We start from the raw sequence: 11,850 nt of genomic DNA on the forward strand, positions 1-11,850 counted from the left end.
TAATGAGTTTTTTGGGTTCATTGAGAACATGGTTGTTGTTCAATAATAAAATTATTCCTCAAAAATACAACTTGCCTAATAATTATGCACTCCCTGTATACAGCCCTCGTTTGAAGGCATTTTTGAGACTCAAAATGTGGTTTTAGTGTCAAGATTACAATTAGGTTAGGTTTAGGGGAAGGGTCAGGGTTAGGCAATCATTTTTGATGGTTAGGATAAGCGGCTAGGGAAAGCATTATGTCAATGAGATATCTCCACAAGGATATAAATACACACACACATGAGTGTGTGTGGGTGTGTGTGCATACCAAGTTCTGGCTGTTCTTGAACAGCTCCTTCCCATTCACTGAGCACAGCTTATCAGTCTTTAAACCAGAGTTATGCTCCACCACGTGGTCTTCCACATTGTTTTTCCTAAATACACACAATAACTATATTCATATATATGTACCAAATCACAACATCTTCAAGAAACCTTGAAGATGTTTCTTCGAGGTTAATTAAGAAACATAATTCAGCAATCCAGTGTTGGAACAGCTCAGTACTTGTACTCACCACTCCACTTTGAGCTCGATGTAGGTCAGCAGTTGGCGTTTTCCTTTACAGGTTTGACACTCCTTTTTCCCTCTGCCATTACACTTACTACAACTAAACACAAACATAGACGTGACACATTAACCTTTTGTTTTTCTTTTTGTGGTCACATCAATATCTTCTTTAGGCCCTAGTTGGTGGTTGTTCTAGGTGGTTGGCCACATAACCAGTATGCTGCTTTGCTGTATTTGATCACCAACAGTTGGTTTTCGCTGGCAGCAGTCTCAATGTTCTTGTTTCAGGTGTGACCACATAAGGAAATTCCATATTGAATTTCAACAAACGGGCCTATCAAGGTTTTATTTCAGCAAGGTCCAGGTTTTGGAGGCGGTCTTCATACTAATGTTAGGCTGCTTCTTCTTCGCTTGGCCCATTCTGCTGTGGATGTAATCTGTGATCTGATTTTTGAACTATCAAATGAATGCGTTTAAATTCACTGCTTAATTGGGGCACCATTGAGATGAAAAGCAGCCGCCGATGCTCTGTGGTGTTGATTTAGAGTCCATATGGCCCGGCAATGCAGGCATTGTCACAGAGGATGTCAGTCACCTCTGCATCGTCATTTGTATCGATAAGCTGTCATTAGCAAACATCAGTCTTGAATCATACATCCATGAACATACATCATCCAAATAATTCTTATTCCAAAACTCATTTCCTCAAGACTCAACTGTTCCTAAAGCCAAGCCTGAATCGAATAAGAGTTTTTAAATGTGAATTGAAATCAGCTTTGTAATAATCTAAAATCATCTTTGGGAGGTGCTTTTCTAGATTTACCTGGATTTACCTGGCAGGGAAGGGTTGGACCATTCTTGTTTCCTTAGATCAGATTTATTTATTTATTTTAAATTCTAATATTTCTGTATTTCATTTATTATTTTCTGAGTATGTGTACGCTTATTCTGTTAATATTGCTGCTTATCTTCACATCCTCCAGAACATAATTTAACAGATTCCATCCTTCACGTCTTTTAAAATAAAATAAAAAAAATATATATATTTTTAATCAAAATTGAGTTATTGCGGGATGCAGATAGAGGACACAGATGATTGTGGTGCGACTATCTCTGCTCATGTATTCATCAGGCAAGTCTGTAGTGCTAGATATCAAAAAGTCAGTTGTTGATTCTTTTGGTTTTATTGCTGGTTGCACTGCAGACAAGATGCAGCTGCTCTGCACACAGGAGCAGACTCTGCTTCAAGAATTGTTTTCGTGGTTGTGTGTGTGTGTTGGGGGACCAGTGCTAATGTCACGTCCACTTGTGCTTTCACAGCTTTGTTGTACTCAACAAACATCTTGTTTCCACTTTTAGCAGGAACAGTTTTCTTGAATATTTTGAAAAGTGTGGTGTTTTGCTATTGGTCTGCCCTCTTGTAGCTCCCTTTTTAGGTATGAAGTCATCATTTGAGGCTGACACACTGCTCTCACTCTCAGACATGTCTGGAATTATCTTGTTGTGGAGTACACTAGGCCACGTAGTATCATTGATATTGATATTCTTGCTTTCTTAATCACATATAAATTTATACACTTATTATTGCAGATAGGAAAATATGGCTCAACCTTAACAGAAACTCAGCATCCCTGTGTTATCTACAGTCACAGTTATTTATATCACCTACATTTTAAAAAGAGAAGAAAAAAGAATGGAAGTCTGGTTATGATTGCACTTGAATGCCGAATGAATGAACGGCTAACTAGATATATTATTAATGGTTTGCATGCATAAACAGAAAACCTGGCTGTTTTGGTCCCTTTTTAAAAAAAATCTCCAGTTTACTGCATTGGATTGATTTGCTCTAAAAACATGTACTCATATTCTGAAGTAATAATTGCCTTTTTATTTATGGTAATGTTGTATGCATAGTTTTGTTCTGAAAAAAGTAGTACCTTTCTTTGCCTGTGCCATTGCAGTGACTGCAGGCCGCATCCAACTTCACTCCAGTGCCATCACACACCCAGCAAGCTTTCTACAAAGACACAAATAAGCATTTTCTTTAACATTACCACCAGATTTCTCCTGTCAGCAATTATTATGCATAGTTGAGAATTTTCTTACTTTTCCACATCCATTGCACTCAGTGCATTGCTCTACACCTGTTGCATGGCAGGTGTTGCATTCCTAAAAACACACACACACAAAAAAGTTAATAATAAGATTATTGTCACACTGACAGACACTTCTCCTTAGAGCCTTCACACCCATGTTAACAGCTTAACTTCTAATCAGAGATCAAGCTAAATCAAAACTGCAAATAAAGTTGTGGTAGGAGTTTGCATGTGCTCAGAAAAAGGTTTTTATAGTCAAATGAGAAAAGAAAAAGAGCTATGTGGCCACAATGACAAGAAGTATGTTTGGATTAGTAAAGGTGAGGCATTCAAACCTAAATGTAGCAGCTGTTAAAGATGGTGGAGGTAGCAAATTCTTCAAATTCATCTCAAAACAACAGCTACATGATTGAAATGCTGAGCGCTCCAGCAGGACAATGATCCCTAACACACATCGTTGTTCTGTTGATTTAGCCTTGGGGTTCTACACTGCCGGAAAAAAAAGATTGTTTATTAATCCTCACCTTTGACTCTGCATTTGGGTCATTTTCACATACAATCATGACACTACTGAAATGTCTTGAAGAACTGCTGTATTGAGAACCCTTGAACACTATCGGTAACCCAAGAAACAACCTCCGGTCCTTTCAAGACCCTGTCAAACCCATGGAACATTTTCAGATTTGACAGCTTTAATTCACAAAGGGCTGCTTACATCTTTTCAAGGTTCCCTGCCAGCTTTACTGTGCCTATATATCCAACCATTACTTGAGCCAGCTCAATGCATTTAAATAAAATAAAAAAAAAGCTCTAGAAAAATCCCATGGACAACTAGCAACCCCATGAAACCTTTGGAGCATGATAATTCCTTAAGTTCATGTAAAGACCACTGAAATCTATTCCTTAGACCATAAAAACGTTTTCAAAGCTACTGTGGTACTTAATACATGTCCAGTGATTGGGGGGGGAATTCGATTTACATAATGAAAAAAAAAAAAAAAAAAAAAAAAAAAAAGTTGTGTCAGCCCTCTTAAAGCTAAAACCAGCACTTTGATAGATAGCTTCTGTTATTCAGTCACCTTGACAGAGGATGTAAATGGCACCCGGATCTTCACGTTATGGTCACTGAAGAGATTGGGGGGCGTGGCCTGGACCTCCCACGGTTGTGGAGCAGGTTGGGTGTAAAAGTCAGCAGGCTCACCTATTAATTATACAAGAGCTCACAGCAAGTGACAGTAAAAAAACAAACGAACTGATGTTTAGGTAAGGATTAGGCAACGATGACCAAAAGAGGAATTCGTTGTAATGAAAGCAGAAGCAAGTGTGTTTCTCCAGTGTTGAATTGACACTAGAAAGTGTCTATATAGGTCCACTCTTTTGAGCGTTAAACATTTTTGACAGTGTTATATTTTTAACAGTAACCTAGTCCGTTTTAAAGATTAACAATGACGTTGAGCAGTGCTGATTTCCTAACACTGGACTATTACTAGCATTTTGAGTTATTTTCCAGTGTTGGAAAATCAGCACTGCTCAGTGTTAGTCATTGCTAACCTTTAAAACTGACTAGGTTACTGTTAAAACTATCACACTGTCAAAAATGTTCATTTAATACTCAAAAGAGTGGACCTATATAGACACTTTCTAGTGTCAATTCAACACTGGAGATTTTGCAGTGGCATTTTTCCATGTAGTTTCTGTTATGGTCCTGGGTCTGTTAGAAAGTGACTTTGAGGTTTTTTTAGTAAATCTTGGTATTGTTTGGAATTATATTCATGTATCTGTTCCCCATAGTGGAACAGTTGTGGTATTTAGTTTCTTTCCCTTGTTCAGTTTTCTGTGATTAGTTTGTTTTTGTATCTCCCTCTCGTTTCCTCTTCCCTCGTTATCTTGTGTATTTATTATTTAGTCGCCCCACTAGCTGTGATTTTCCCCATGTTTCCTTTTTAGCTCAGGGATTTTTTTTTTTACCCGTTTCTCGACTGCCTGTAAATTGTTCTGGACTGAATAAAATGAAAATGTGTTTTTACCTTCATATGGTTTCTGGGCCCACTCAGTTGACCTGGACTCAGTGAACGTCTCTAGACGGTACTAAGGAACAGAAAACTGACTTTACCAAGAGAAACTGGATGTGATGATAAGATTCCCCTGTCAACGTACAACGAACTTTGTGAGCCTTCAGTGTGTTTCTGGATCAGGATGAAGTTGTATTAATGCACATGTAGATTAAAAAAACAACAAGAGGGAAACAAGTTAGGGTGAAAATATTTTATAACAAAAAAATATTATGAATGGTTGTCGTTAGCATAAAACTGTAGGTAGAAATAACTGATGTTAGCTTACTAGTAACAGCGTGGTGTGCATTACTGAATAACAAATCCTGCTGTAAGACTAATCTACAGTGTAGTTTTTGACCACTTGCAACAGCCCTGAAGATTTGTAATGAAATAAACTGTCCAACCCACAAAACTGCACAATTATTTGCTGCCATGGGGTTGGCAAACTACTGCTTCAGTAGGTTTGGACACTTACTTAAAGCCCTCAGGTTTCTGAGAAAAAAAATCCTTACACATGTTAATTTTTCAACAGTTCATTATCATTCAATTATGTCCTTTGGTCAAATGCTGACAGCATTATAAAAAGGGAACATTTAATCACCCTAAATGTGTTGAATGGCTCCATGGAGGTGATGACTCCCTGAGTGACCGGAGCGTCACTGTAGCAGCAATGAGACGACACAAATTCCTTGAATGCCTTACGAGCCTCATCCTCAGAAAGAGAGGGGATGCTACAAATCACATAAACTTTGTGTTAAACCAGAAAATTCTACTGGTTGGTGAGCAGCTCAGAAACACAGGTAATATGTCGTACCTCCATTCAGGATTTTCAGGGGCAGGTTGGGGTGGGGCTACTGGCTCCATGGGCATGGGAGGGGGCAGGAAACCGCCTGCATCAATGACAAATTTTCAAGTACAAGCAACAGCATTAATGTGAGGAATTATGTGAACCGGGCTTTTCTTACCTCCTCCTGGCACAGTGCCTTCATAGCCTGGGACATTGCCAAACATGTTGGCTTGGGGTGCCATGACAGGTGGGTACATAGCTGGAATGAAAAACAAGAAACAAAAAATTCAAACCAATCTTCTGGGTGAAATTAAAACTAATCATGTCTCCAGCTTTCCATGTTTACTTTTTGATGCAAACCAAAGCTCTGACCAGGCAGCTTAGGAGGTCTGACATTTTGTCTTGGCAAGAAACGGATTCCACTCTCTAGTTGGTGGCTGGTTAGCTTGGGATAAATGCTGAAAGGGAAACAGCAAATCTATTCAAAGTTAAAAATACATATATATTTCCGAGGAGCTTATTAATAAGCACGTAATATCTTTGTGGTAGTGTGGTGTGGTTTCTTCTCAACAGCTAAAGAAAGGTAAGACAGAATAGGTTTAGGGAGAGAAAGTTAACTGGTATAGATGTTGTGGCCTGGCTTATCAACCAGCACCTTTTTATCCAGTTAGGATAGGATGTTAGGACCTCAAAGTCTCATGAATACCTGATGAATATAGTGGTGGCTCATGAGCAGTGTTGGTCAAGTTACTTGAAAAAAGTAATCAGTAACTAATTACTGATTACTTCCCCAAAAAAGTAATCCCGTTACTTTACTGATTACTTATTTTCAAAAGTAATTAATTACTTAGTTACTTTTTAAAAACACGATTTACAACCTGAATAGGTGATAAAGCCATAGATCTTTCAGCCCAATTCTACTTTTTCTGCATAATCCATCATACAAAATGTAATCAAATGGAAAAGTCTCTTTTTTTTTAACTTATTTTATCAGTTTTAATCTTTTAACTTTATGCATCAAGCAAAAATTTAATTATATGCAACATTCTCTGACTTGAATAAATTAGTTTAACATTTAAATCTATTTTCTGCACATTCCAGCACATAAAATAAAATGTTTTTTGTGTTTACACTCGGTCTTTCAAATAGATGCAAGTAAAACACAGCAGAACATAAATAAAGTCAAAGACTAGCGGTCCCTGTTGCTCTATTTTCACCTGTAAAGCAGTACTGCGGTAGGCGGAGGTTTACGCTGGTGCAGGTGTGCCGCGGTCAATGGAAGAATCCGCGAGTTTCTCTGTGAATTTCCCATTACGTCGTAGCGCACTGGGTGCTTGCTTGGAAGTTTAGGGGTTTTGTCACTGTAAAAAGAAGTTTTCTTCCCACGCACGATGGACGCTAATGTTTTTGTCACTTTTTATGGAACTCAAAGTAAGGTCAGTACTTCCACGCTTTAAACGCTGCACGCTCATACTCTCTCCCACAATCGATATGTGATCCATTGTTGATCTGCACACAGCTGTTGTCACTAACAGCGCACTTGCTTATGTCACTGTCATGAGACATTCTCGCAACAACGCAGCCTTCCTATGGGAAAGTAACGGTAATCTAATTACCGTTTTTGCAATAGTAATCCCTTACTTTACTCGTTACTTGAAAAAAGTAATCAGATTACAGTAACGCGTTACTGCCCATCTCTGCTCATGAGGTAGAGCATGTCATAGACTAATCGGAAGGTTGGTGATTCGATCAGTGATTCGAGCTCCAGTGCTCATGCCAAATATCCTTGGGCTACTAAACCCAGGTTTGTGTCCGATGTATCCACTGGAGCATGAACATGTGTAAATGTTAGATAGAAAGCACCTCGGGGTGTGAATGGGTGAATGAGGAAAGTTTTACAAAGTGCTCAGGTAGAGTAGAAAAGCGCTAGGAACCAGCCTATTTACCATTTACCATGAATACAGTGCCCAGGACACAACTGCACCCACATGTGCTTTGCAATTTAGAATAGAATAGAATAGAATAGAATTCAACTTTATTGTCATTGCACATGCACAGGTACAGGGCAACGAAATGCAGTTTGCATCCATCCAGAAGTGCTTTAGTGATATAGATATATTACAATATATATTAGCAATATTTAGAGGCATGCAGAGCGTTTATTGGCCAGTTATATCTTTTGTATAAGTACAGTGAAAATACACACTGTGGTACTGTACTCTACTGTGAGATCTCTCTCTGTCTCTCTGCTGGGAAGTGAAATCACTGCTATAACTGGGTTTCTTTAAGTTGTACAAAAATAACATTTTAATGAAAATTTGAATTTCATTTCTAGGCTGGACTAGCTTATCTGAAAGACCTTAAAGTACGGTATCACCCCATTACACCACTTGCGCTCAGACTTCAGGTTTATTTGTGGTTCCTAGAATATTTAAAAGTAGAATGACAGGCAGAGACTTCAGCTTTCAGGCCCCTCTCCTGTGGAATCAGCGCCCAGTTTGCATTCCAGAGACAGACACTATCTCTACTTTTAAGATTAGGCTTAAAATGATTCTTTTTGATAAAGCACATAGTTGGAGCTGAATCGGGGGACCCTGAAACATCCCTTAGTTATGCTGTAAAAGGTCGAGGCTGCTGGGGGATTCCCATGATACACTGAGTGTTTCTTCTTCTCTCACCATTTTCCCCCCCACTCATTAGTTATAATTAGTCACTGGCTCTCTTCCATAGCATGTCTTTGTCCTGTCTTCCCCCCCTCACGGTCACGGCAGATAGCTGCCCCTCCTTGAGCCTGGTTTTGCTGGGGGTTCCTTCCAGTTGAAAGGTTTTTCCTTTCCATTGTCACCAAAGCGTATGCTCATAGGAGGTGGTTTGATTATTGTTATTGTTGTTTTTTTGTTTTCTCTGCATTATTGTAGGATCTTTACCTTCCAATACAAAGCACCTCGAGCACCTTAACTGTTGTTGTGATTAGGTTTTGTATAAATAAAACTGAATTAAACTGAATAATATGTCACAACAGTATCATCAACATTAGCCCTCTTTACCCCTATGAAGGAATATTAGGACCATATTAAGAAAAAAACATTATTGATAATTTTTAGAATGAAGTCGAAAAGATTAAACTCGAAATACTATTTTGAGTAAAAAGTCAAAATGTGAAGATTACAGCAGCTGCTACAGCCTCTGCAAAATAACGTGTGTCGATGTGTTAGTGAAATTGTACTTTAGAATCATTTTTAGTTACAAGGAAATTAGGTAGAGTAGAAAAGCACTATATATTTAATTCAATTTATTTATATAGCACTCTTCACAGGATAAAAAACACAAAGTACTTCACCGTAATATAAAAACAGAAATACATTGGGGAAAAAAGGAACCAGTCCGTTTACCATTTACCATGAATACAGTATCCGGGACACAACTGCACCCAAATGTGCTGTGCAATTTAGAGGCATGCAGAGCATTTATTGGTCAGTTATATCTTTTGTAGGAGTACAGTGAAAATACACACTGCGGTACTGTACTATGAAGTCTCCCTTTGTCTCTCTGCTGTACAAAAATGGCATTTTAATAAGAATTTGATTTTATTTGGAGTGCAGTAACCACCTTTCTTTTGGGGGGGGGGGCTTGGAAAAAAAAAAGGTAAAAAAGGCAACCGAAACCCCACCACAGGTTCTCGTTTTTACTCATGACCTTTCATGACAATTAAACTAATGACTTTAAACCATCAAACCAGAGAACCTCACAAGATTTTCCCTCCACTTCCATTTTGTTTACAATAAGCTACCACATTTTTAAATTCAAAATCACTGACATCTGTCTCTGTGTCTCCCTTTCTCTCGCTCTGCGTCTTAGTTGTGTCTCTTTTTTGTCTCCCTTACTTCTTCCCATGTTCTTCTATTTGTTTCATCCTTGTCTCTTCAGCCTGTCGTGTGTTCCTGGGTTTGCTTATCTCTATGACAATGTCAAGCTTGCGTGTTTTTCATTTAGTTAATTGTTATTTCATGTGCACTGTGTCCAGCTTTGCATCCCGTTTTGTTCTAATTTGTTCCTGCTATGTAATTATGTGTTTCCACTTCCCTTATCACCCATCAATGTATATATATATATTATCTCTGGCTTCCTATGTCATTTGTCGGAGTGTCTGTTTTCCCACCCAGTGTCCTCCAGTGTCCCCTCCCTGAGCCCAGTGCATGCTCCTGGGAGGTCATCTGATTGTGGAGTTTTCTCTGTACTACTCTTGCAGCTGTTCTAGCATCTCAAAAAAGAATGAGTATGTTAACCTGACACCCGAGCAATTACCGAGGAAGGACTGGGCTCAGTAGTTGAAGAAAAAAAAAAAAACAGACACAAAAAACTGAAATTAGCGAAACAACTTGATTGTAAAAATGTAAACAAAAAATCCTGTTGCTTATTGCCCAAATTGCACTATGTACAAAACAGAAAGTTTCTGTTAATTCGGATTTTTTATTTTATTTTTTTTTCAATTTCACTTAATTTCTGTCGCTACTACAAAGGCGAACATCTGCAATAAATTCTTCAGGAAATAAGGTTCAGATGGGTTAATGAGTTTCATCTGGAGTTTACTGTCCGAAAGAGAAAACAACTGAAACTCCTTAAAAAAAAAAAACAGAAATAGATTAAAGCAGCAAATATATTCAGTTTAGTGAATGCTGAGGTTTAACGTGATTCTGACTTCTTAATCTTCTCGCACTGAATGTGTTTATAGAAGAAACAGCGTTTCAGTCCTGTCAAAGTATTTTTCTTTCACAAAAGTACTTTTTTCTCCTGCACAACTGTAAGCAAATAGAGAAAAAATGCACACGTTGGACTAAGAAATTTCAAGAGTCTAAGAATGCAGATTGTAATCGAAACACATTTACGAAGGTGGACTATCAGAAGCGGAGCTTGCGCGTTTAATGGCCCGGAGGCGTTTGGTGGTCGGTTTCGTGATAGTTCCTAAAGTCTGCCGTCCTGTGTTTCAATTCTTACCTGCGCTGTTCATTCTGCTGCAGATCAATCACGCTGTTATCAGCTAATTTTTATTGATCCGTTACAATCTCTCTGCGTTTTAGTAGTTATCCCCCGTTTCCCCTCCGTCGGGAGCGCGCAATGAGCACGGATAGCGGATCCAGTTGTAGAAAACGTGGATGACGCCCAAAACATGAAGCCAAAACGTCCCTATCGCCCCCTGGTGTCTGGCTGCAGTATGGGTCATAAACCCCGCCTCCTCCATGTTAGCGGATGGGACTGAGGTCAGATTAAATAAATTAATTCTCCTCAGATACATTTTTTCCAAAGATTCTTTCTTTTGTTATCAATAGTTCTCATCACGCTGATTTATGTCCAAGGGGTCTCCTTTCCCATAAGTTTGATTCAAATTCCTACCGCGGTGATGTTAAATTGGGGCGTAACGTCATCATAACAGCTTTGACTGGCAGCTGCAGTCACGGAGAGACTTGTACATCTCTGTTCGGGAATAGCAGATAGAGCGTAGGAGAGAGAGGGCCAGCGTTTACGTTACAAAACCACGACCGACTGTTTTAACTTGACAGCTATGGCGTTATTTTTCTGCCACTATTCTGAGCGCACGTAAAAAAAATTAAGCGCCTGCAATTTTTTAAAGTGCGCTCAGAATAGTGGCATAAAAATAACGCCATGGACAGCCTGAGGTGTTCTTCAGTAAACTGGACTACCCGACAAAAGGACCCGAGGCCCCGGTGCACTTTTTCGGTAAGTTAAACGTGTTTATAAGCTAATCCATTAATACCGTCCTTAGCTAGGTCCTGAGACCTAGCTAGCTAAGATGAGCACTCGGTTGTCGGGGAAACTTGTTTCGAAAAGTTCGTTTAGCTAACCCGTGCAGGTGAATGAATTTACCCTGACTAAAGAAATCAAGAGAAACGCCCCAGGTTGCTCAGTCACTAATTACCGTTAGTGTACTTTTATTACAAGCATTATACTGTAAATGCAACAGGCTGCATTCTGCTTCAGCTCCTGTGCAGAACTTTGAGAAATAAACTTTATATTTCAGTTTGTGATGATTCTGTTCTCGTTGTGATTACAGGAGCTGCCCTCAGATTCAGACCTAAGCACCAACCAGTGACAGCAGACAGATCATCCAGCATGTTCACATGTTAACTGCAAAATTAACTGATGAAAACAGTACAAAGGTTAAAGTACCACATGTGCTGTCAGTGAAAGCTGCAGCTGTTTTATAAAGTTAAAGACAAAAAGTCAAAAGGATTACTCACCCCTGTAACTGTGTCACTATATATATCAGCATTAACAGGACCTGTTTGGTGTTTCAGAGAGCTGCTGATCTCAGACCTGCACAGCTTCCGTTTTAAACACTTGATGTA

The 11,850-nt window shown here is 39.0% G+C and overlaps 1 protein-coding gene across 1 annotated transcript in view; it reads right to left on the reverse strand.

The window, feature by feature from the left end:
- The window catches only part of LOC102196803 (protein SSUH2 homolog), a 30,400-nt gene extending 19,744 nt beyond the window's left edge, over positions 1-10,656 (reverse strand). The window contains exons 1-10 of the mRNA XM_005729848.1: positions 10,481-10,656; positions 5,664-5,744; positions 5,513-5,588; positions 5,300-5,429; positions 4,672-4,732; positions 3,724-3,845; positions 2,655-2,717; positions 2,486-2,565; positions 556-648; positions 309-414 (exon numbers count right to left, since the gene is read on the reverse strand). Coding sequence (XP_005729905.1) covers positions 309-414; positions 556-648; positions 2,486-2,565; positions 2,655-2,717; positions 3,724-3,845; positions 4,672-4,732; positions 5,300-5,429; positions 5,513-5,588; positions 5,664-5,744; positions 10,481-10,493 — 825 coding nt within the window. The 5' untranslated portion in view covers positions 10,494-10,656. The remainder of the gene's footprint in view (positions 1-308; positions 415-555; positions 649-2,485; positions 2,566-2,654; positions 2,718-3,723; positions 3,846-4,671; positions 4,733-5,299; positions 5,430-5,512; positions 5,589-5,663; positions 5,745-10,480) is intronic.
- Between the last annotated feature and the right edge of the window lie 1,194 nt (positions 10,657-11,850).

The sequence above is a fragment of the Pundamilia nyererei genome, unplaced genomic scaffold (assembly GCF_000239375.1).
Source record: "Pundamilia nyererei isolate P.nyererei 1_Seehausen unplaced genomic scaffold, PunNye1.0 scaffold00034, whole genome shotgun sequence".
Classification (NCBI taxonomy): Eukaryota; Metazoa; Chordata; class Actinopteri; order Cichliformes; family Cichlidae; genus Pundamilia; species Pundamilia nyererei.